The 26,288-nt window shown below is 38.9% G+C and overlaps 1 protein-coding gene across 1 annotated transcript in view; it reads right to left on the reverse strand.

Annotated features, from left to right (window-relative positions):
* Positions 1 to 26,288, reverse strand: part of sdk2b (sidekick cell adhesion molecule 2b) — a 277,914-nt gene that overhangs the window by 100,386 nt on the left and 151,240 nt on the right. The window contains exons 17-22 of the mRNA XM_020918287.2: positions 25,632 to 25,747; positions 20,602 to 20,797; positions 18,302 to 18,400; positions 12,259 to 12,450; positions 4,897 to 5,018; positions 3,157 to 3,266 (exon numbers count right to left, since the gene is read on the reverse strand). Of these exons, the coding sequence (XP_020773946.2) occupies positions 3,157 to 3,266; positions 4,897 to 5,018; positions 12,259 to 12,450; positions 18,302 to 18,400; positions 20,602 to 20,797; positions 25,632 to 25,747 (835 nt within the window). The remainder of the gene's footprint in view (positions 1 to 3,156; positions 3,267 to 4,896; positions 5,019 to 12,258; positions 12,451 to 18,301; positions 18,401 to 20,601; positions 20,798 to 25,631; positions 25,748 to 26,288) is intronic.

The raw sequence follows: 26,288 nt of genomic DNA on the forward strand, positions 1-26,288 counted from the left end.
GTCCGTCCTTTCTCCTGCGGTCCCCTCTGAGCCCGTCCAGACAGTGAGTCCTGTTTCAGTTCTGGTTTAGTCCTGTTTAGTCTGGTTTAGTCCTGTTTTAGTCCTGTTTTAGTCCTGTTTTAGTCCTGTTTTAGTCCTAGGTTTAGTCCTGTTTAGTCCTTTTAGTCCTTTTAGTCCTGTTTTAGTCCTGTTTTAGTCCTGTTTTAGTCCTGTTTAGTCCTAGTTTAGTTTAGTCCTGTTTTAGTCCTGTTTAGTCCTAGTTTAGTCCTGTTTTAGTCCTGTTTTAGTCCTAGTTTAGTCCTGTTTTAGTCCTGTTTTAGTCCTAGTTTAGTCCTGTTTTAGTCCTAGTTTAGTCCTGTTTTTTAGTTTAGTCCTGTTTTAGTCCTAGTTTAGTCCTGTTTTAGTCCTAGTTTAGTCCTGTTTTAGTCCTAGTTTAGTCCTAGTTTAGTCCTGTTTAATCCTAGTTTAGTCCTGTTTTAGTCCTAGTTTAGTCCTGTTTTATCCTAGTTTAGTCCTGTTTTAGTCCTAGTTTAGTCCTGTTTTAGTCCTGTTTTAATCCTAGTTTAGTCCTAGTTTGTCCTTTTAGTCCTAGTTTAGTTTAGTCCTGGTTTAGTCCTAGTTTAGTCCTGTTTTAGTCCTGTTTTAGTCCTGTTTTAGTCCTAGTTTAGTCCTGTTTTACTCCCGATTTAGTCCTAGTTCAGTCCTGGTTTAGTCCTCATCTTCAGACCTGGAATCAGTCCTAGGTTAGTCCTAGGTTAGTCCTGGTTTAGTCTTGGTTCAGTCTGTGATGTATGCAGTGCAAAAGTTTGATATAATCTCAGGTTAAAGGGCAGGTGCGGTGTTGTACTGTGCGGGTGCGGGTCTCCAAAAATGGACCCGTGCAGGACTCTGCGCTGTACGGCTCCATAATGGAATAAATGAATCTTTGGTTTGTTACATAAAGAAGGAGGAAAATAACGTAAGGACGACAGTAGCAATAAGTTTTAAGAAGGATAAAAAAAGAGTTGCACCTTTCCTGTGTGAGAAAAGTGTAATGAGTGTGTGTTGACAGCCATAAAACAGATAATTATAACAGATAATTGTAAAGTATAAAGTTGACTACTTCGCAGATTTCACCTGTCGCGGGTTATTTTTAGAACGTAACCCCCGCGATAAACGAGGGACCACTGTAATGCAGGATTACTCAAACATCTGCGAATGAAACAAAACACAACTCCAGGTATGTTTTGATTATAACGTGGCTTAAACCTCAACAGATCCAACTTTAGTCTAAGAACTGCTTACATGGAGCTTACGGGGTTTGAACTACGATCATAACATGGGATCTGAAAACTGTTACGAACGCGTAGAGCTTATATGAATAAATCCGACTAGAGTGATTTAACGAAATGTACAAGTTGCAGTCCCTTGGCGCTGGTCTAGAGGGAACTGGCTTTTAGTGTAGTGTTAATTCGCTATCTCCAGTCTGATTTGGGAAAACAAGCAGCCGGCTACAAGATAAAAAAAAGTCCTTCGCTTGCTGTAAAAATAATCACGTCATTATATGCTTGTGTTGGAATCGCAGGAAGTAGTGAATATAGAAGAGAAGTGAGAGTGCTCCTGGGATACTGTTACAGGAATACACCTCGCTGCTGTGTTGGCAAGTTGTTCATTCAGTTTTATATTAGCTGGTACTTTATTGGAAAAGTAATGAGTAGGCTGATGCTGAAAAATGCTATTAGGAGTCTGAAATTGTAGTGTGTATAGGGTAATGCTATTTTAACTGTGTATTTTCTAATTCATTAATTTCCTTGCGTTTATTCTAATCAGATCTGGCAAGTAGCTAGAGCCGGTCCCAGCTAAGTATATTGGTTTAAATGGAGAATATTGTTGATAGCGGGCAGATATAAGCTCGTATTTATTCATTTTATGGTATTTTGGAGGCTCTAGTTTACTGATAAATACATACTAATCAAGGAAGTTAGAATGTTAGATGAAAATTTTGAGTAATATAGGTCGGTTTTAAGATGTGATAAGATAAGAATTAAGTTTGTAATAAAATAATACTACCACCACATGCTCCAAATAGCAATCTAGTTTCCTTTTCTACAATTGGCAAAGCAAGTTTATTCAGTTTGTACACAAAATAAATGAAAGTGCTTTACAGAATAAGAAAGACATTAAAATCACAATACAAATAGAATCTAAACATAAATTAACGTCATAAAATTAACATTAAAAGAGAAGACTGGTAATTCAGTGACTATTATTATTATAACTAATGCAACTAAACTGGGAGTAAACCTGAAATTACCAGGACTAAACCAGGACTAAAACTATTCACAGGGTGCGTTCACATTTCCATATCAAAACTGTGACTAAATTAAGACAAAATTCAGTACTAAACCTGGACTAAACCAGGACTAAACCAGGACTGAAACTAAAAATAGTGTGGGTTCAAAACTGTGATTAAACTTGGGTTAAATTCAGTACTAAAGCTGGACTAAGCCAGGAATAAACAAAGACTAAACCAAGACACAGGGTGTGTTCACATTTCCACATCAAAACTGGCATAAACTGGGATTAAATTCAGAACTAAACCTGGTGTAAACCAAGACTAAACTAGGACTAAAACAGTTAATAGTGTGCGTTCACAGTTGCACATCAAAACTGGGCCTAAACTAGGACTAAATTCAGCACTAAACCTGGACTAAACTAGGACTAAACCAGGACTAAAACAATCCATAGTGTGCATTTATATTTGCACATCAAAACTGACTAATCTAGGACTAAATTCAGAACTAAACCTGGACTAAACCTGGACTAAACCAAGACTAAACCTGGACTAATCCAGGACTAAAACAGTTAATAATGTGTGTTCACATTTGCACATCAAAACTGGGCCTAAACTAGGACTAAATTCAGGAATAAACCTGGAATAAACCAGAACTAAACCAGGACTAAACCAGGACTAAACCAATTCACTCTGTGCATTCACATTTGCACTTCAAAACTGTGACTAAACTAGGACTAAATTCAGTACTTAAACCTGAACTAATCCTTGAATAAACCAAGACTAAACGAAGACTAAACCAGGACTAAACCAGAACCAAACCAAGATGAAACTGGGCTCAGATCAACTTTGCGTTAACCCTTATTGACAAGCACATACTTTACCTATAAAACGTGAACGGGTTGAGTCCTGGGACCACCAAGGATCGGGCATCTGGTTCATTTGAAACCTGGTGCACCATGACCCATTCGTCATTCTCTCCTGTCGCTCCCACCTTCAAAAAAAAGAAATAAAACACATTTGACATCTTTATTTATTTAAATCAATATTCAAGTGCATATGACACATTAGATTTCTCATTTCACTAAAACATAGGTACCATTTTTAAGATTTAACTAAAAAGTCTAATTTATAATAGTACTTCCTGACTGGACTTGGGCAGCAGATGTGATATATGTAGTACTTTTATAACTACTCCCTACTACAATGTTAACAAACGCCACAATGTCACAATAATTAGGATTTATTGATGACAGCTTATACACATACTTACATTTTGTTTGGAATTTGATGTATTGATGACAAAGGCAGAGGTATTCTGTTTTAGAACTTGGTGCTACTTTCTGAATTTCTGAACTTTTCTTCTTAACTTTTTTCCACAAACTGTAACTTCAGAGATGTAAAACTGAGATTTATTATCCTCATAAACAAGCAGTGTTGGAAGAAGAACTCAAGTTAAGTCAAGTTTACTTTTCAGTCCAGTTCAAAAATGTAGTGGAGTAGAAAGTACAGGTACCTGGTCTCAAATGTAGTGAAGAAGAAAGTATTTACTAAAATGTACTTAAGTAATGTACAGATACCTAAAATGTATACTTAAGTACAGTTCTTTATTATGTTCAGTGTTGGGGAGTAATGGATTAGATGTACCGGAGTTATGTAATCAGAATAATTATGAGTAACTGTATTCGGTTACAGTTACTGTTTCCATGAGTGGTAATTAGATTACAGTTACTTTGTTGAAATAAATAGATTACACGGCGGTATTTTCCTGTTTTCACATTTTGGGCAATATCCATTTTTTTCCCGGTAATTCCACTCATTGCCGGACACTAAACCAGGTCCAAACCAGGTCTAAACCAGGTCTAAAACCAGGTCTAAACTAGGTTTAACTAGGTCTAAACCAAGACTAAACCAGGACTAAAACCAGGTCCAAACCAGGTCTAAAACCAGGTCTAAAACCAGGTCTAAACCAGGTCTAAACTAGGTCTAAACTAGGTCTAAACCAAGACAAAACCAGGACTAAACCAGGTCTAAACCAGGACTAACCCAGGTCTAAACCAGGTCTAAACCAGGTCTAAACCAGGTCTAAACCAGGACTAAAACCAGGTCTAAAACCAGGTCTAAAACTAGGTCTAAACTAGGTCTAAACCAAGACAAAACCAGGTCTAAACCAGGTCTAAACCAGGACTAAAACCAGGATTGAAACAGGATTTAACAGGACTAAATCATGCTGCGTGGACGTGTCTCCTCCTCTTCTATCAATAATATTTTTAATTTGGTTAAGTAAAGTCTGGGCTTTTTATTTTCTTTTAGCAAAAAAAAAAATCTTATGTTACGATTTCCTCGTCTTTGCTTCTCTACAGCAAATCAAGTAATCCAAAGTATTCAGATTACATTACTCACTTTAAGTAATTTAATGGATTACGTTACAAACTACATTTTGGGGTATGTAATCTGTAATCTGTAGGGGAATACATTTTAAAAGTCACCTTCCCAACACTGGTTATGTTTCACCACTGCAAGTAAAAAAAAAAAAAAACTCATCATACTGTATGCACTTTAACCCAAAACTTGAGTTCAGACTGGAGTATAACTTTGCATAAGAAAAACAAAGCAGCCAGTACCTGCGCCTCCACCTGCCAGCGAGAGATGGAAGTCTTGCCATCGTAGCCGGGTTTGAACTGCAGGGTGACGGAGCGAGGGCCCGTGTTGGAGATGGCGATGTTTGTGGGCGGTCCGGGCAGCTCTGGAGTCACACAAAGGACAGAGGAAAAGTTACACTCAACTACTGTGTGGAAGTGCACAGACAGAGGAGGCTGCTGGTGCTGGTTCAGGCAGCAGGGGAATGTATTTACAACAGCGCTCCCTGGTGGCGGTACTGATAATGCACATATCAGATATAGTCAGTGTTTTAGGAGTGGACAGAGAGTATTTTTTGGATATTTTGTGCAGGATACTGTATTACAAAAGAAAACATATTCTATTCTAAAAAGTAATTAAATGTGTGATATAAATAGGAAAAATAATATCTGATAACAGGCATCATGACAAGACAAATATATAGAATATTTTTTGGAGTACTACTACTCAGGTTTGAGTAGTAGTAGAAATTGTGAGGTAGCTGTAGTATGGTTGTTGTAGTAATAGTAGTACTAACAGTCATAGTAGCAGTAGTAGTAGTAGTAATAGTAGCAGTAGTAACAATAGTAGTAGTAGCAGCAATAGTAGTAGTAGGTATAACAGTATTACTTCTATCTTAACAGTTCTTTTTATATAAAATATTCTCACTCTTATTTATTAGTAGTAGTAGTAGTAGTAGTAGTAGTGGTGGTAGTAGTAGTAATAGTAGAAGTAGAAGTAGTAGTAGTAGTAGTAGTAGTAGGTATAATAATATTACTTCTATCTTAACAGTTCTTTTTATATCAAACATTCTCAAATTTTCACTCTTATTTAGTAGCAGTAGCAGCAGCAGCAGCAGTAGTAGTAGTGGTAGTAGTAGCATTAGTATTAGTAGTAGTTGTAACAGTATTACTTATATCATATAACTTTTCTTTTTAAATTCAATACTTTCTCTACTTCTCGCTCTTATTATTTAGTAGTAGTAGTAGCAGCAGTAGCAGTAGTAGTAGCAGCGTTACTCGTAGCAGTAGTAGTGGTTATAACAGTATTACTTATATCTTGACTGTTTTTTCATTCTATACTTTCTCAACTTCTCACTCTTATTTAGTAGTAGTAGTAATAGTAGTAGTAGCAGTAGTAGTAGTAGTAGTAGTAGTAGTAGTAGTTGCAGAAGTAGTAGTAGTAGTAGTAGTAGTAGTAGGTATAACAGTATTATTCTATCTTAACTTCTCTAACTTAACAATCTTATCTTTTTATATCAAACATTCTTCAACTTTTCACTCTTATTTAGTAGTAATAGTAGTAGTAGCAGCATTAGTAGTAGTAGTAGTAGTTTATAATTTTTTTTTAATTCAATACTTTCTCAACTTATTATAGTTGGGGGTAATTGGGGAATGCACTATTAATCAGAAAAAACAACAACAACAATAACAACAAAAAACAAATCTAAAATATCTATCTACTATACTAGTACTATTTCTACTTATCCAACTCCAACTCCAACTGAAACCAGTGTTGAAATCTGGGAACCATGTTATGATTGTTTTCATCTTAATCTTAAATCAATTCCTTTGTATTACAACTTTTAACCATGCCCACACTTTAATACTCCAACTACAGACGTGCATAGCTCTCTTGTATTATTTTGCTCTTTTGTACTGCTCACTCGAGACTTCAAAAGTAGATTATCTCCCAAAGTAAAAGACGCGTACACATGCTACCCCGGCAGAGACAACGCACTGAATGCCAATTACTCTGCAGTTATCCGGAGATCCCTTTCAATCTGATATTCCCTATTTACGCTCCGGCTCTGAAAACAATGAGCTCCACGAAGAATCCTTGGAGACACACAAACCTGGAAATTGCTTCTCCAAACTCCGAACCATTTCTCAACATTGCGCAAATATTTCTACACGTCTCGGCTCTCGTCCCAAATCCGCCATCCTTCATTTTAATCCGTCCTTAAGGTAAATAATAATAACTTAAAATCCCATACTTCAAGCGTGCCCTGATATAGCTCAAATAAATCCTTACCGCAGATATTAATGCCAGTTTGCGTCTTGCGTATGTGGTCCAATTTACTATAACGACTCCCGTGGGTGCTATCACTTTTTTCCACACCGCTGCTTAACTGCGCGGGTTTCAAAACATAACAAAATGCAGATTGTACATAATATAGTTAAACATCTAGCTCTAAATCATTAGCATGACTGATAACGTAGGTGGCTTTTAGCTAAATTGTTTGGGTACAGTGGCAGGCTCGCGCACAATAGCTGTAATTACTCCAAACTGTGGCTGGCGAGGTAGTGGCCCTATCATTTTGCAGGTTTCACAGATGTAAACAGGATGCGAGCGTGTAATTAATGTGGAAGAGCTGTCTCTATTGTACAGTGCGACAAAATGAGATGGTTGGGCGTTTGTTTTGAATGGCCACGTGGGTTTAAACACCCCTGACAATGCCATCCTAATCGTTTAATGGCAGTTAGGATGGCATTGTGATCTCGTACGCAATATACAAGGGACTGGAGGGATGGAACTGTTAGGGAAAGTTTAAAGAGCAATTTGCATGTTTATCGTCAGAGGTGAAGAAATCAAACGCAGTGAGATTAGAAAAACATTAAATTACCAAAGTTCCAACCATTGCTGCTTAAAAAGTCCATATTATTCTTTTCTGAGCTGTCATACTGTTTCCTCATCAAAAATTATGGGTGTAACGATATCCAAGTCTCACGATACGATATCGTCACGGCATGAACCTCATGGTAGGATATTAATTGCGATATCGTGGGAAAGCTCACGATATCGTGGGAAAGCTCACGATTTGAGATGTAACAATATTCAAATCTCTAGGTACGATACTTTCAAGATATACACCTCACGGTACAATATTTAGGGTGATATTTTGTGGTGGGAAACAAACAAAACTGTTAATATGCTCCTTTTTCCTCTTAAAATGCCCTGACAAGACTTAATCCAAAGAACTAAGACTTAAAAGTGCTTAGAACTGTTATTTCTTCTTGTAGTCTGCACTGAAATGGAGCAAAGGATCATGGTCTATGTAGTTCCCTCTGTCGTTTTTTTTAACTATTGCTGCACCATAACTCTTCATTTAAGCAAAGAGACTTGTAATTCGATATAATGTGATGGTCCATGATTATTGTCAGAACTTTGATGATACTACGATATCACGATATTTCAGTTATTGTGACATCCCTATCAGAAATATACCTAGAGTTGTGTTTTGTTTCATTCACACATGTTTAACACACAAACCCTACATGTTTAGTTCTTTTCTCAAACACAAAATGTTCAGTTCCACCTTGTGATGTAATGAAAGTAATACAAGAAGGAGTCCACTGTGTTTTTAAACTCCACATACCTTCATAAGAACAGAGGCGGCGCTACCATTAGGCAACAGTAGGCGGCCGAACCTGGAGGGGCCCCCAACCATTTGCCCTCAGTGCAACATCAGAGTAAATAGATTTTCTCTTAATATCTGACATTAAATGAAAGTGATTTTACTTTTAAACATGAAAACAACATCAAAGTAGTATCTTATAGTCAAATCTATTTTAACTGTCAAAGCATCCCCCCTTTTACGTTAGAATGGATGATTCAGCTTGACCCTGATCTGAACATAATCATAGCCATAATATAAAAATTTTACTGTACTAGCAAAAAGCATCTACTGCACAAACACCTACTGAACTAAAGATAAAAGGTAGCTGTTAACTTGAAAACTACTACTTCATGACATCACAAGGTGGACCAGAGCATTTTGAGCTTTGGAGATGTAGATAAATTAATAATAAATTATCACTCAAACATGTGTGAATGAAACAAAACACAACTCCAGGTCTGTTTTTGAGAAGGTAACAACATTATAACATCAATTTTACATAATATAGGACTTTTAAAATTGCACTATTCAACTTCTCTAGTAAGCATCTGTCACCTTCTTGTCTCCATGGATACATTGCTTTGACCTGAATGTTCCACAGTACTGCATTAAGGGGGCTATACCTGATTATTTTTCATATAATACAGTAAAATATGTCTTGCCCCAGTGTGCAGATATATTGTAAAAGCTCTTATAGGGTACACATTATGTAATTATAAAGCACGCAGTTTAGACAGGAAGTATGCTGTTAGCTTGCTAATTGTTGCAAGCTTTGAAGTGACAGCAAAACTACATTCTGGCCTCCGAAAGTTGTGAAAAGTGTTTATAAAAAATATAAAACTAATGGTGAGTAATTAGGAAGTCAGGAATGTGCTTTTAAAGGTCTGCTGCAAACTGTTTAATGAACTAGTTCTGTTTATCTCATTTTAAAAGTGTTAAAATCAGGTAACAACTTTATAACTTTTCTAGTTATCAATAAACTGTAGTTGAATAAACACATGATAGATACATTTAATACTCTATTGCGGAACATTTTGGGCAAACATAGCATCCCAATGGAAACAAGTAAGTGGCAGGAACATCCACTGGAAAAGCTAAAGAGCGTTAAAGGTGCATTGTGTAACTTTTTTGGTGTCTGTTTCTATGGATATGTCATTGCTCTGCCTGGAATGTTCCACAGTATGACTTTAAACGGCTCTACCTTCACATTTATTAAATTACAGGTGGTTTTATAGCTCAAAAATACCTAAAAAAAAACAGGCATTCTGACTGTGAGCGGCGTCGCCTCTCCACAGATCTGACCTGTAACTTAGTCTAGTTTGGTCCATACTGTGAAACATTCTAGACAAAGCAAAAACACCTCCACGGAGAAAAGCATTTGCCGGATCCTCCACCAGAAAAGTTGCACAATGCACCTTTAAAAAGACTTTGAATATGCGCAGTTCTCCGCTAATAAAAAAGTAAAGTTCTTTTTGTATTTGCTCCCTGGTTAGCTGCGGTTACGATGGACCATTTTTACAAGCACCTCACAAAAGTTCAACAAAACCCAATAAATCTACAGAGGACGTAAATCTGAGAAAAGGCTGCCACACTTTCACACAAGGAAAGAATAAAAAAGTAGCAATATTTGTGCTTAGAAAGGCCTTATGTCCGACTTTTTCAGTTCATGTGGAGGAGAGAGTGGGATTTATAGACAATAAAGGTGGGTTTATATGTATAGGTTGTAAGGATATGGGAAAGCAGACAAGATGGCTGACACATAAAGTCCAAAAAACTGTCTACTTCTTCAAGGTGCACAGAAGAAAAGTTAGACGAATAAAATATCTCCGGGGAATAAGGAGAGAGCAGGAAATGTCATTGTGATTTGGCAGGATCAGATCCAGAGGAAAGAAACAGGGCACAAGTTGATGCAGTAGCCCACTACAACTCAAGCTTGGCTCAAACAGTGAAGAGGTACTTGGGTTTGTGGTGCAAGTGATGAAAAATTTGTTCTGGTGCCATAGCAATTAACAGTTAAAAGCAAAATATTCTATCTTTTGAATGATGACTCTCAAAGCGGCACCAGTAAACATTACACTGGAAGCCATGAATACAAAAATTATTAAGTCAAACATTCTCATTTTTAGTCATAATGTTGTTTCCTCATCACAAACAAACCTGGAGCTGTGTTTTGTCCCATTAACACATTTTTAACACACAGACCTGCATATTTAGGCTGAGTTCTTCTCTTAGACTATGTTTACACTGAAACAAATCACCGTATCGGAAACGATCTGTGTCCAGACATGTCGTTTCTGTGTCCGCAATCCTTCCCTATCCACACAGGTTTGAGCATATTTGTTTATATTTTACAAAAACTGAACTTAAAACTGCATGGCTAATTTGCATAAACTGAGCGCTCCAAAAACAGCTCGCTCCTTGTGCGTTGACACAGTTCAACTTCTGTCATACTAAAGGACACGACTTTGTCGTGAGTCTGTTCTGTGCTTCTGTCGTGTTGGAGATGGTTCGTGGTAAACTTTTCAGAGATTATACATCTGCAGGTCATACACATTGACTGTATATATGAATGGACATATTCTACCCTCTTAGTGTTTTGGCGGTGAATTACTTAGCGGCGCATAGAACTACATCAGTGTTTCAGCGTTTTCAGGCATCCACACAGTGCCAGATCAGATCCGTACTCAAATTAATCCGTAGGAGCTTGCAGCACCAGATCATTCTGTCTCTGGAGCCGTTTTCAATCGAACTAGTGTGGACAAGCACTACATCTACAACGAAAATCACTCAAATACGTACTAGTGTGAATGGACCTGTTCCACCTTCCGATGTCATGTGGTAATACAGAAAGGGTTCCATTGTTTTGTAAAGTCCATACACCTTCGCTGGAATCATTTGGCTGTTTTCAGCTTTGGAATTTCCAATCTCTGCTAAACAAAAGGTAAAAAGCAGCTGTTAATGTGAAAACTACCACTACAGTAATTTCCGGACTATAAACCGCTACTTTTTTCTCACACTTGAACCCTGCGGCTAATAAAACGATTGCGGCAAATATATGGACGGATTATTTGTTTGGCACATTGTCCATTCATATATACAGTCTACGGTTTGGCAACACAACAGATACACGTAGCCTGAGTGCAGAAAACGTCGCTGTCTGTGCAGTTAACACATGGATCTTGAGTTCACATGAAGATGCAACATTAGCTAGTGCTGTTGTCAGCACACTCAAATAGTTTATCCCCGTGTGTTAAAATAAGCTATGATGCTAAATGAACATTAGTAAGTGTGATTTGTCTTATCCGTATGCGTTAAATCAGGTGAGCGCGTAAATGATGACAAGAAAAGTCTCAAACTTCAGTAGCCGGACATTCACTTATACCTGATCAATACAACTAACCTAGCACCAGGAGAACCTGAAATCTGATGAAATCCTACGAGACGCCACGCGAGACTCTGACATGATACCAGAATGAGTCGATGATGAGTCGTTGGCAACGGCAGCGTGACGAACCGACTCAATGCAAAAAGACGACATAAGCTTTCAGAGGCGATAAAAGCAGACGGCCTAAACTTGAAAATGTTCTTGAAGACATGGACACCTGCGGCTTATATTCAGGTACGGCCTAAATTGTTATTGTTACATCCCTGTTATCTCCATAGATACAAATATATGTGGTCATACTGTGGAACATTCCAGGAACCAACATCTCCATGGCGACAAAAGCATGTGCAAGATCTTCCAGAAAAGATGGAAAATACTAATACTAATAATGCTGTGTAAGTAGGCCAATTTGAAGTAGTATTGGCAATCTTTTCATCAAAGTTACACATCTTTCTATGTAATATAACCATGAATCAATTATTTAGCCTGGATGTGATGCAAGTAGGTGTATCAGTCTCCACTGGTACAAAAACCTCATATATTCCTCCACCGTGTTTGTGAATAGCCCGTGGTGTTACTGACCAGGTGGGACCCCGGAGGAGATGGTGGAGGAGGAAAGCTGGCCCTGCCCTTTGGAGGTCATCCCGGCCACTTCGATGGTGTAGGTGGTGAGAGCCGTGAGCCCCGTGACCCGGTATTCCAGGGTCACGTTGGGCATGTAGTGGGTCACTCTGGTGTTGGTGCGGTTGAACTCCTCCCATGAAATACGGTAGCCTGGAAGAGACAAAAAGAGAAAGCAGATGCAGTGATATTAGTGGGTATTCAACTGAAGATTTATTACAATACAGCCTCGAGTGATTAAACAAAAGTGTCTGGGATCTGATTATTGAAGCAACTGCTACTACTACAAACCAAATACTCGTGATGTAAGTACTAAGTGAGCTATTAGTGTGGAATGTGTTGTAGTACTATCACTCCATGTACAAATCATCCATTTGTTAATAATTATTAATAATTTTCCTACTACTACTACTACTACCACTGCTACTACTATTACTTATACTACTACTGCAACCAATACTCCTAGTGTTAAATGTACTTGTATCAATGTGTGTACTATAAAATGTGCTTGTTTCTATCCTGTTTACCGTAAAACATATCCATATTTTAATAATGAATAATTTTACTACTAGTACTGCTACGACTACTACTACTACTACTTATTACTTACTATCTGTTACTACTACTACTACTACAACTACTACTACTACTAGTATTACCTACCACCTACTACTACTACCACTACCACCTACCTCCTATTATTCACTGTTACCTACTACCACTACTCCTGCCCCTACCTACTACTACTTTCAACTACCTACCACTACTAACTGCTACTACTAGTATTACGTACTACCTACAACTACTACTACTACTTCTACTCTTACTACCTATTTTTACTACCTACTACTACTACTACTACTACTACTACTAGTAGTAGTAGTAGTAGTAGTAGTAGTAGTAGTACCTACTACTTACAACTACTACTATAACTCCTCTTCCTACTTACCACGACTACCACTACTACCATTCCTACTACCTACTTTTACTATCTACTACTTATCTACTTACCACTACTGCCCCTACTACCCCTACCACTACTACCACTACTACTACTACTACTAGTATTACCTTCTACCTACTACTACTCCTACTACATTTACTATTTTATATTTACTATTTACTACTATACATTTACATTTACTATCTACTACTACTGCGATGACAACTAACTACTACTACTACTAGTATTACCTACTACCTACTATTACTACTACCACCACAACCACTTACCTCCTACTTACCACTATTAAATACTGCCACTACCTACCACTACACTTTTACTATGTACTACTATGTACTACTACAACCTACCACTACTATCCCTACTCACTACCACTACCACCACCTACTACTACTACTACTACTGCTACTACCACCTACCTCCTATTACCCACTATTACCTGCTACTACCTGCTACTACCTACCACTACCTACCTACTACTACTACTACTACTATTACTACTAGTAGTAGTAGTACTGCAAAAGCTTCATGTGAAATGTATTTCTGTCAGTATATGTACTTAGTCATATTTTTCAGTACTTAAGTTTGGCATTGGCAAGTTTATAGTTTTGGCCAGACAAAATTCTCATTCATGACACATCCAAAAATAAACCTGAGTATTTTTCGTCCAATATTTCCCACTATCATATCTATTCTCTAAGGTAAATTGGACAGCAGTGTTACCACAATGCGACTCTGGCCTGGCACAGAAACAGAAATATTACATTAACTTCATCAAAAATTGAATATAGCAAATGAAATCAGGCTGAGATTACACCCGCCTTCTCCAGTCCACACGCGAGCACTCACCCTCTCAAAGTTAATGTCATTTGCTTCTTGGCCAGCAGCTCTTTTCATGTGATTGCATAAGGCATTAGGCAAAACTCGCTGCCAAATCGATAATTTCGCATGGCATCGGCACCACCGGTCTCTGGGGAGCGTGTGGCGCTTTCGTATGTTTCCGTGACAACAATCTTAACCTCTCTAAGCACGCGGATACCAGTGTCAACAATGGATCCGAGCGTCTTTTCTCAGCCGTGTTTCGCCTGTCACAAAGGATGTTACAACTCGACCAAAGCCTGGGTGATTTGATAGGGTCAAGTGGGAAGGGCATCTGGTGCAAAAATCTTCAAGACGTCAATCATACTAATCAGTGCACATGAATCTAACGCCATCAAAGAGCATAAAAACTACATTACTTATTTATTCTGCATACTTAGTAGTGGCAAGATAGTACTTTAGACATAGTTGCCCTGGAGTTGTGTTTTATTTCATTCACATGTTTTTAAGACACAACTCCCGCAAATTTAGGCTGTGCTCTTCTCTCAAACAGAAAACACCCTGTTCCACCTTGTGATGTCATGTGGTAATACAGGAAGTGCTTCACTGTGTTTTTAAACTCCATACACCTTCACTTGAATGATTTGGATAATCTCAGCCCTGGAATTGCCCATCTCTAATAAACAAAAAGGTAGCTTTTAAAGGGACAGTCCGGAATTTTCAACATAAGACCTCATTTCCTAGTGAGCCAGAGTGTTGGAGACGTGTGGAGACACTTTTTAAAATATTCCATCCAATCCTTGTATTTGCAGAGGTCGCTGGTGCTAGGCTAGTGCATGTCAATGGCCATAGTTATCCTGTCACTAAAAACAGTCTTACCCACTCCACAAAACACCCGAAACAAATTTATTATTACACCAGACTGTCCATGTGAATGTCTGTGTTGATAGAATAATATCTGAAATAAAGCTAACCTTGCATCGCATGAATTGTCGCATGTTGAGGGACTATTTTCTCATATTTCAGTCCGCCGCTGCTGAGCTTTCTGTCAGGAAGTACAACTGACTGCTGCTCAGACATAAATCCTTCAAATGCAAGGTTGATTTTACTTCTAAAATTATTCTACCAACACAGACATTTACATCAACGGTCTGGTGTAATAATAGATTTGCCTCACGTACTTTGTGGAGCAGGTAAGACTGTTTTTAGTGTCAGGATAACTATGGCCATTGACATGCACTAGCCTAGCACCAGCGACCTCTGCAAATACAAGGACTGGATGGAATATTTCAAAAAGTGTTTCCACAAGTTTCAAACACTCTGGCTCAGTAGGAAATGAGGCCCTATGTCCAAAATTCTGGACTGTCCTTTTAACTTCTACATTACATTACATGACATCACAAGGTGGAACAGAGGATTTTGAGCTTTGGAGATGTAGACAGACTAATAATGCAGGATTACTCAAACATACGTGAATGAAACAAAACACAACTCCAGCTATGTTTTGTGATGAAGAGATGATGAAGAAAGTGGAAATGGAGCGGACATCCAGGAGGGGCAACTGAGGTAAAATCAGATGTAAATAAAAACATACTAGGGGGCAGTTTAACAAATGCATCAACTAAGTGGCAATAGAGGATTAAATAAAAGTAACACGGTGGAACAATAGCTATTCCCACTTGAAAATATTCTGCTTTTTATGTGTAAAAAAGGGCTCAGATGAATCCTTAACGTGCACAAACGTTTACTCCTCTATGGACACAAATCGTCTCTTAGCGGGAAGCACTTGAGATATTTGCACTTTTGACCACATCCACTTGGCTGTTTATTTTCCCTGACAACCCGAGCTTTTAAGGCCTTAACAAGATGAGGCCTGCTACCATGTGTTTTACTCCACTCCATCTCTCCGTCTCTGCATCACTATTACACAGAATCACTCTTACAAATTGGTCCTCTGCTTAAAGTGCACCTCATACGCCCCGACGCCCCCACCGTTACCGGCCGCTCCACCGAACCTCACATCCGCCCGAAGGCACTGGGTTGGGAGAGTTATTTTATGAATTTCATCACACGTGAGTATCAAGTGTAAACAGATCTGCTGGAATGGATGAGCTGTGAGCCTGCTAGACAAATAGAACTGTTTTGCTGTGGAGGCAATAAAGTATTTCGAAACACGCGTGGGGTGAGTTAAAGGTGCACTGCGCAACTTTTCTGGTGGAGGATGTGCCTGGAATGTTCCCTGGTACGGCTTTAAACATTCCTATCTATCTTTTATTAATTACGGGTGTTCCTATTGGTCAAAAATACAGTAATTCCTTCTGTGAATAGGAGCGACTCTCCGCGGATCTGACCTATAATGTACCATATGCTGTAACCTGCTCGTCCCCCTCGCGATAAATAGGTTTAATCTGTACTGTGGAACATTCTAAACAAAGTCATTACATTTCCATGGAGACATCACCCTCCACTAGAAATGTTACGCAGAGCACCTTTAAGGCTTATAGGTAAATAGATGTGACAGTGGAATTAATAGACATTGATTCTTAAATGTTCTGTGTTAGATTTAAGGTTGTTTTCAGTATGCTAGGCCAAAACATGTTGCATAAGTTCCAGTAAAAATGGTAGTAGTAGTAGTAGTAGTAGTATAGTAGTAGTAGTAGTAGTAGTAGTAGTAGTAGTAGTAGTAGTAGTAGTAGTAGTAGTAGTTATAGTAGTAGTGTCAGATTTAGGGTCGTTTTTCATATGCTAGGCCTAAAAATGTTGCATAAATTCCAGTAAAATTGGTAGTAGTAGTAGTAGTAGTAGTAGTAGTAGTAGTAGTAGTAGTAGTAGTAGTAGTAGTAGTAGTAGTAGTAGTAGCAGTAGTAGTAGTTATAGTAGTAGTGTCAGATTTAGGGTCGTATTTCATATGCTAGGCCTAAAAATGTTGCATAAATTCCAGTAAAATTGGTAGTAGTAGTAGTAGTAGTAGTAGTAGTAGTAGTAGTAGTAGTAGTAGTAGTAGTAGTAGTAGTAGCAGTAGTAGTAGTAGTAGTAGTATCAGATTTAGGGTTGTTTTTCATATGTTAGGCCTAAAAATGCTGCAGAAGTTCTAGTAAAAATGGTAGTAGTAGTAGTAGTAGTAGTAGTAGTAGTAGTAGTAGTAGTTGTAGTAGTAGTAGTAGTAGTATCAGATTTAGGGTTGTTTTTCATATGCTAGGCCTAAAAAGCCTGCATAAATTCCAGTAAAATTGGTAGTAGTAGTAGTAGTAGTAGTAGTAGTAGTAGTAGTAGTAGTAGTAGTAGTAATTAGAAGTGGACAGATCAAATCAAAATATCAATATTATTATGAATGCTGTTTTGAAGATGAGCAAATTTGGAATATCGAGAATAACACTTGAATAAAAAATGCACCAAAACAGCTCATTAAAAATTGAAAATGATTTTTGAGGATAATTTTAGAGTCATAGTCACAGTAGTAGGAGTAGAAGAAATAGCCTTAGCAGTAGTAGTTTTAGTAGTTGCAGTATTTTGTATACATACAACTTTAGAAATGGTATGGAAGGAATGGTATATAATGTATTAAACTATTTTCTGATCTATCTGATAATGAAGTTTCTTCATCAAAATCAGACCTGGAGTTGTGTTTTGTTTCATTCACACATGTTTAACTCAAAAACTCTGCATATTTAGATAAACAGATACACCAGGATTACTTCTGTGACGTGTGAATGAAACAAAACACAACTCTGAATATGTTTTTGAGGTGATATCAACATTCTAAGAAATCTTAAAGCTCACAAGAGTCAATTTTGTGTAATATAGTCCCTTTAAAATCACTGTAGACTAGCAGGTAGATCACATTTTACGTGCACTTGCTTACATCTTTACGTAATGTCACTGGTTGGTAAAAGTACTTCAAATGATAGTAGATTTATTGGCCAAAGCTCTGAACCCCAAACCTCCCCTTTAAGAGGCAATAGCCCGACCACGCCGCTCTCTCACTGCAGCATTGTAATACAGTCACTGTGGACAATAGTGATCTGAGTTGGTCCCAAAACTTTGTCCATTTCAAAAGTAATTTTCAAAAAAAACTTGAAGAAATGGTGCCAGAGAGGTCGCAGCAAGCACCATTTCATAATAAGTGTTTTCTCAGCAATCTCAGTACTACTACATCTAAACCTGTACAATCGTATATCTCAGTAAGTTGTACTTTTGGAGTGTATATTATGGCGCGTGTACCTGTAAGAACTCCATTCTTCTCGCTGGGCTCACTCCAGCTGACTTTGAGCGACGTGTCCAAGATTTCTGTAAAACTAAGATGTCCGACCGGGCCCGGAGCTGGACAAAGAAAGAGGAGAGTTGGTGTTAGTGATGAGGATTCTGAACAACACCTTTGACATAGCAAGTTCATGTTTTGGGAAAAAATCTGAAAAGTTAAGATTCAAAATGTACATTGACCATACAGAAAAGTACGCACGCCTGCAATGTTTTTTGTTTGGTTAGTTTCATTCAGAATTATACGTTTTAGTATAGTTTTAATGGTAAATTTTGGTTTCAAAGAACAGGAAATATCCAAAACAAAACTCTCTTACACTAGAGAAAACAACTTTAAATTAAATATATACTAAGGCTACGTTTATATGATGACGGTCTGAACAGAAGACGCAAAAGTGGTGTCGAGTCTTCACTTTTTATTCCCTGTTTAGACGAGGGTTTTCGGAAGGAAATCTGCGTGCATATGGTGACGCAAAAGTGTGTGGAATTTGATTGGGTATGCATTAGGGATGGGCATTCGATGAAATTTTCTTAATCGATCGTCGGAAGAATTAACGATCGATTATCGATTAATCATTAACGTTTTTATATTAAAGTGATCATCATTATTATTACTATCTGCACTACTAATCTGCATAAATAAATTCAACTTTACGACATATAAACCGTAACCACTCTAGAGCCACATCAATCCGTTTGGCATTATAATGTGTTTAATTCAGTTTTGCGCAACTCTCACAGAAACGAAACTTAAAACTGCATCGCTAATTTGCATAAACTCAGTGAAGATAAAACTACAGCTCTTGTGTCACTGATGCGGTCAACTTCTGTCGGCTTAAAAGACATTCAGTGGAATACAGGTTAGTGTGACCATATTTGCGTTTGTCAAAACCAAGACACCGTACGGGGGGTGGGAGGTGGGGACTCGTCATCGACATTGCGCGACTCTCACCTGGTAAAGCTTTTTCCCACTGGACACCGAAACATATGTTCCTGTTTTGTACACTGTGCACATGGACTCACACTTGTCCCGAACGCAACGGAAAGCGTGGAATTTCTTGTACAAATTATCGTTAAATACGCATTTGTGCTTTGGTACGTTGCAGACTGACCGACTGCTTGTGTCTCACTCCTTCTGAGTGCAGAGAGCTACATGTACAGACCCCTGTTTGGTCACGCTACGCACAGCAACCTACATTCGGTTTGTCGATTAAAATTAACGTAATCGATGAAATTCTTAATGATCAATTATCGATTAATCATGCCCATCCCTAGTATACATGCCATCCGATATGTTTGTTTCTATGTATTGTATGTATGTGAGGTAAACACATACATGACATGACATACTGGGCAGTGTAGATGAGCGTATTCAACTTTTCCACTCTGGAGGGTGGTTTCAGATTTTTGCATTTTTAAGGCCCAAAAACGCCGTCACCGTCTAAACGAAAGGCACTTCCGATAAAATATTTTGACGTTTTTACCCACAAACGTTCTCGTATAAACAGGCCCTTAGTAACTTGTGCCACTTGCATGTCTTTTGTTGTTTACCAGAACTTTTCCACAGTATGTTACGGGTCAAATCTGTGGAGTGGATATGCATGTTTTTATCAAAAACACCTGTAATTGAAAACAAACGAACAACAAACAAAAAAACGTCATGCCATACTGTGGAGCATTCCAAGCAAAGCAATAATATCTCTTTGGAGACATGCAGGTGGCAGGTTCATCAAAAAAGTTATGTAGTCCCTCTTAATTACCAAAATGACCATAGGTACTTGCCCAAACTAGACAGAAAGGGACTGTATAAGAGTAAAAATGCAAAGTTTCAAACTGGAAGCCAAAGAAAAGGTGATTCTGTCGACATAAATTTAAGAGAAGTACGGAGGCAGTTGTCCAAATAGTAGACAGCCTTGCGCAAACCTAGAATAAATTCATTCACCACTTTAAAGACGTATTTATGAACAAATTAGACAAAACAAGATAATTGCAGAGTCAAATTAGCTGATGACAAGCTGAAGTAAATGACTTTTTTTAGACCAATAATCTCCAAGGCAACTCTGGGCGCCCCAATTATAGCAATCCCGGCTAGATGCTAGGAATCCACTTGTTCATTAGCGCTTGTTCTACAACTCTGCATGAATAAAACATCTTGCCTGCAGGATGTGAGACCGCGATGACATTCCCCTTTTTACCTCCATGAAAGAGAAAAGACAAAAAATAAAAAAATAAAAATAGAAAATAAAAATAATAAAATTTCTTACTGTCTTCGTGCGTTCTCAGGAGTTTCGGGGTGCTTCGGGGTCCGTCTCCAGGCGTGGTGAAGCAGAGTACAGAGGTGTAGTATTCGGAGAACTTCTTGAGACCTGTCACATACCCCACGTGTACGCTGTCCTGGAAGTTGGGTCTCACCGTTACCATAGAAACGTCTTGCTCTCTCCCCGGCTCCCAGGCCAGCAGCTACAACAACAGCGGCGGACAAAACAGGAAGGCATGAAAGAACTGTGAGCGAGTTGAAAGGAAAGGGGTAATATGTTTTTCTGTAATCCAAAATGAAGTTATCCTTGACCTCAAAAAAGAAGTTCTTGTTGATCTTGTATTCTCCTAAAATCAAACTGATGTTGACGTTCATGAGCAATACATCGCGCCTGCTTTACTTACTTAAAGAAGACATATTATGCTTGAAACTGCTCTAGAGTTAATCTATGACACTAGTGGACCATTGTGATAATTTGCACATTTTAAATCTCAGTATTGATGAGTCACTGGTGCTAGGCTAGTGCATGTCAATGGCCATAGTTAGCCTGCCACTAAAAACAGTCTTACCCACTCCACAAAACACCCAAAGTAAATCTATTATTACATCAGACTGGTGATGTAAATGTCTGTGTTGATAGAATAATGTTTGAAATAAAACTAACCTTGCATTGCATGAATCGTCGCATGTTGAGGGACTATTTTCTCAGTAGCAGCGGAATTTTACTTTGCCAGTAAGATAGGTGCTAAGTGATAACAGTCCGCCGCTGCCAAACTTTCTATTAAAGATTTGCGTGTGATGTGGCAGTCACGTGACCGGCCATACTGGAGGTCAAGGTTGGTCAAGGTTCAGTTACTACCATGTAATCATAGCTACTTTAAACACCGCAAACAACATAAAACTGTCCGAAAATGCCAGCTCGTTAGATCAGCCGTCATTAGAAAGGTATAAAGCTAAACTCATCCTCCTGGGTTGTGGAACAGATCCCTAATTCCGACACTTGCTCTGTGCCCAACCTCCAATATCCAGATATTTATAACTAATTAATTCATTCTACATTGTCCTACACCAACCAAGAACTGAAAAGTTACCAGGGGTTAAATATTTTGTAGCGGGCTCTTGAGATATTTGTTGATCACCAAGCCATCACATCTGTTCATGATAACAGCCAGGGTAAGTAGAATGGAGGTCAAAATCAGTACAAAAGCTACCCTGGGCGGTGGAAATTGAGGGGGAGATTCCGTGCCGCCGAAAGTGAAGACTGGAGCAGTGGGATTCCGTACCGCCAAAAGTGAAAACCGCACAGCGCGTCCTTCTTATTTTATCGCACACAAATACTACACATTGGTCCAGATAGTTAGTTTGACCTCCAACATGGCGGCATAAACAACAGGTGACGTGCTTTTGTGACATAGATGCGAAACCATAATCAGGAAGTACAACTCAATGCAGCTGCTACTTAAATTATTCTATCGGCACAGACATTCACATGGACAGTCTGGTGTAACAATAGATTTGCTTCGAGTGTTTTGTGGAGTGGGTAAGACTGTTTTTAGTGACAGGATAACTATGGCCATTGACATGCACTAGCCTAGCACCAGCGACCTCTGCAAATACAAGGACTGGATGGAATATTTTAAAAAGTGTCTCCACACATCTCCAACACTCTGAGCTCCTATATCCAAAATCCCGGACTGTCCCTTTAATAAAAGAAATAAGACATCGCCGTAAACGTCTTCATAACAAAGACGCTTCAACTCCCACTGACAGCCGCAGATCATGATTTCAAAAAATTTGTACCAAAAATGACTACGTGAAGCTGCTGAATCCTACGTGTATCACCGATTAATAAAATAAAATTGGAGAATGAAGTAAATACAGAGCAGTGGGCGGTGAAAACTTGAAAATAAGTGATTAAAGATTGCTCAAACATGTACAAATCTCTCCAAATACGGCTTCGAGAGGGTAAATGACTCAATGATTAAATATGCAGGGTTTGTGTGATAAACACGTGTGAATGAAATAAAACAACTCCAGATATGTGACGAGGAAAACAACATTATAACAGATCAGAGTGTGGGTTTCACTACATATTTCATACATACGTTTTCAGTTGGAAGAATGCCATGTTTACTGCTGCAAAACTTGCTTAGTGCCTTTCTGAACATCAATACTCCCCAAAGGATTTTTTCTTTTATTTCATTTCATTTCGCTTCAACTTTTGTACTTTTTGAAGCGCTTTTAGCTCATAACAGAAAAGCAAAAAGACAGAAAATGAACCGCCAAGCGAAAATGACAGCCGAAAACAGAGCAAACTAGTCTCTTTCTAACATTAACATCCACACTTTTTTATACTTCTCCACTCTTGCATAACTGAACCACACAGGAGTTTCTTTGCAATACTGAATACATCACTATGTTTTTATAATGCTTTATGCTTCTGAAATGGTCTCCCTGAAGACGCTTTGGGCCGTGAGCGGTTGAGCAGTTTCGGTACAGATCGCAGAAGAAAGGGGCTCGGAGGAAGCCATCTTGCTTGTTATTCTAAGTATTTACTGCTGGGAGTTCAGGCCGAGGATGACCAATTTAGGTGCTTTGCTAATAAGTCCCAGTGGCCTTTTATTCCCTGGTTTTATGAGAAGTTAGAGGCTGGAATATTGTCTGGACGGTGGAAACTTTCTTGGCCAACTATCTTCTGAATCATTTATAAGTCTGGAAGTGTATAAAGGCTATTGTAAAGTAGTGTAAGTGGGGCTTGGGAGTATGGTATATTTTGAGCACATCACTTGAAAATGTAAGTCCAGTATATAGAAATAAGTTTCCTTCACTAACAGTTAAGCATAAGTTAAAGCACTGTGGGAAATTTCATATTTAGCCGTGGAGACAAGTTGGTGAGCGATCTTAAAGCCAAGAAATAGCCTGAAATAAAAGCATGTTTTTTTAAATTCTGGTTGTTTTTATCACACTGAAAAACATGTGTCCTGACCATAGACTGTAGGAAGAAGGACTAAGGGAGTGTGACGTCATAAAGTTTGGCTCCAGTCAAATGAAGCTCACGAGGCTAGCAGTTATGGGGAATTTGGAGTTGAGTTCTGTATTAGAAAAAGGAACTTGACTTACAGACAAAATAAGCAAAATAAAAACTCCACGATCACGTAGAGCGGGTTAATACGAACATTTTCTGACCAAATTGAGGAACCTGACAGCAGGAGTTACGGAGAGAGCAAGCCCCGGGTTTCAAAATGGCCGCCCATTCAAGTCAGTGGGCCAAGCTCAATGGCGCATGATTCCAGATTCACGTTTAGTCCGGCGAGGTACTTCCGGTGGCTGTGGGTCGATTGAGAATGTGGAGTAGTTCTCTTTTCTACCACGGGCACACGCGAATGCACACAAGGGCATAGACAGAGCGAGATCTTGTGTATCACATGATCCCTTTGACCAATCAGAGCCAGAGGAGCTAGAGAGGAGCAGAGCGGAGCCGGAGCTAACGATTATAAAGCGTTTTTGAAGGATTTTGAGCTAAAGAAAAAGTTTATGATCTAAAAAAAGGAAAAAGCGCCACAATATCCAACATTTTTAAAAGTTGTAGGTGTCCTGTCAGCCGAACACGAGCAGTTTGTGATTACATTGCCTCTATGACAAAAATCCTTTCTCAGGCAAGGGGATTTTTTCCTGCTGTAGTTCCAGTGAGTGTCACTACGTCAACTGGAGGCAGCTACAAGCAGCAACATCTATCCAGTTATTTTAGTAGATCTGTGGCAGAGAGGGACAAAGTTTTTTCAATACAAAGTGAGGCGATCGAGCTGGAAGCACCCCCATGCTCACTTCCTATTTGGAACGCAGCGACTAGCAGGTTAGCTTTGTCCATTTATATATACAGTCTATGATCCTGACTGTAGTTGGGCTTGCATCTCCACAAACCTGACATGTTATTAATTTGGCTATAATCTTCCACATTATGGCATAAAACATCTCCATAGAGAAGGTTCCGAAGGTTGGTTGGTTTGGATGGTTTTAAGTTTCTATTTCCACAGACTCATGCAGCAACCCTCCCCAAAGTTAAAGGGCCTCATCTCATGCAAAATCAACTTTTCAGAGCTTTTTATCTTCTAAGAGTGATGTGTGGGCCTTGTATATGTCGCTGAAGTGGTTTTTAGATTGATTCTGTGTTGTTTTTTTTAACAAATTGCAGCGTATTTCTGCCACCCTCCCACGTGATAATGAACTAAAGCTGCTACAACGATGATGCGGCAGATACACCTACGACACGTTTGACGTAGCAGTTTAATAAGTAAACGTAAAAGTAATATAATAAATTAATCTACTAGTGTTTATTGTCCAACACATGCGGCTGAACACGCTGTATCACCATGATGAATAAAAGTTTTTTCCTACCGCTATCAGGGTGCACTGTGCCTGTCTCCCTCCCTCCCTGAGATGGGCGGAGGAAGGGCAGCTCACTCAGAGTCTACGTCACGTTTGGAGAGCGGAGCCTGTGCTTTCTCAGGACGGGCGGGGGGATGAGCAATGGTCGGCCTTTCATAGTTCCTGGTCTGTAACTGTCTCCAAGAAATCAGTAAGATTTGATGACTATTGTGTAATGGATGTTATAAAACCCAAATTATGCTTGTACATGTGCAGAAGATACAATGTGAAAAGAGTTATTTTGCATGAGATGGGCCCTTTAAATAGAGTTGCTTTAAATAGCACATAGTTGCTCATGATGACTCCCTCTGGGCCTTTTTATTTAACTCACCTAAACACAAACACTGAAAATGGACCATATTTGATACAAGTGACCACATAATGAAGACATCCATCACCTGTACACTGCACACAGTCCCACACCATAACAAACCCGCTGAAAAATGTTTGGGAGATAAAGACGAGTGCCTCAAACTGACGAATGGTTGGACATGGCACATTGTTCAGGCGAATATCTCCTGCCCCCCGGCGCCTTGGATACGCCGCGTGTTTGATACTACAACCTCAGCGCTGACAGGTGTGCTGATGGTCGCCGCGGTGACGGATACTCACCTTGTAGCCCTGGTTGATGCCGTTGATGAACTGAGGGTTTGGGGCTGTCCATGTAAAACGAATGGTGGTGGAGTTGACTGGTTCAGCTTGGACGTTGCCGGGGGCGATGGTTGGCACTGAGGTGAGAAAGAGGAAAGCATATATTTATACAGTGTTTTGGGAAAAAGACAGTTTTAAGAGAAGGTTAGAAACGGGTCAAAGAGTCCAAAACTGCAAGAATTGAACATACTGTAACAAAATGACATTACTACTATACAAAACAAAAAAATGTTGAGACAGTGACAGAATTTACACATTAACTGTCTAAATCCAGTTTTAGAATGATGAAAAATTAGGACTGTTGCCATGGTGATTAGCAATTTATAATAAAGAAAATATTATATCTCTCGCCGACTTAAAGAGAAGAAGTCAACAGGAAGCTGAAACTACGGAAGCCGAGAGGGGTCACAACAAACGCAAACGCCGCAACAAAAACAAATGCGACAACACAACAAAAAGCTACAACAAATCAAAAAAAGTCACAACGGAAATGACCGCGGGACTCTATTTTAATGCAAACACCGCAACAAATACAAATGCCACAACACAAACGCAAATGCCGCAACACATTAAAAAGCCACAACACATCAAAAAGCCACAACGGAAGTGACCGCGGGA

The sequence above is a fragment of the Boleophthalmus pectinirostris genome, unplaced genomic scaffold, assembly GCF_026225935.1.
Source record: "Boleophthalmus pectinirostris isolate CB_2022bp ecotype Guang Dong unplaced genomic scaffold, ASM2622593v1 HiC_scaffold_14, whole genome shotgun sequence".
In the NCBI taxonomy this organism is placed as follows: domain Eukaryota; kingdom Metazoa; phylum Chordata; class Actinopteri; order Gobiiformes; family Gobiidae; genus Boleophthalmus; species Boleophthalmus pectinirostris.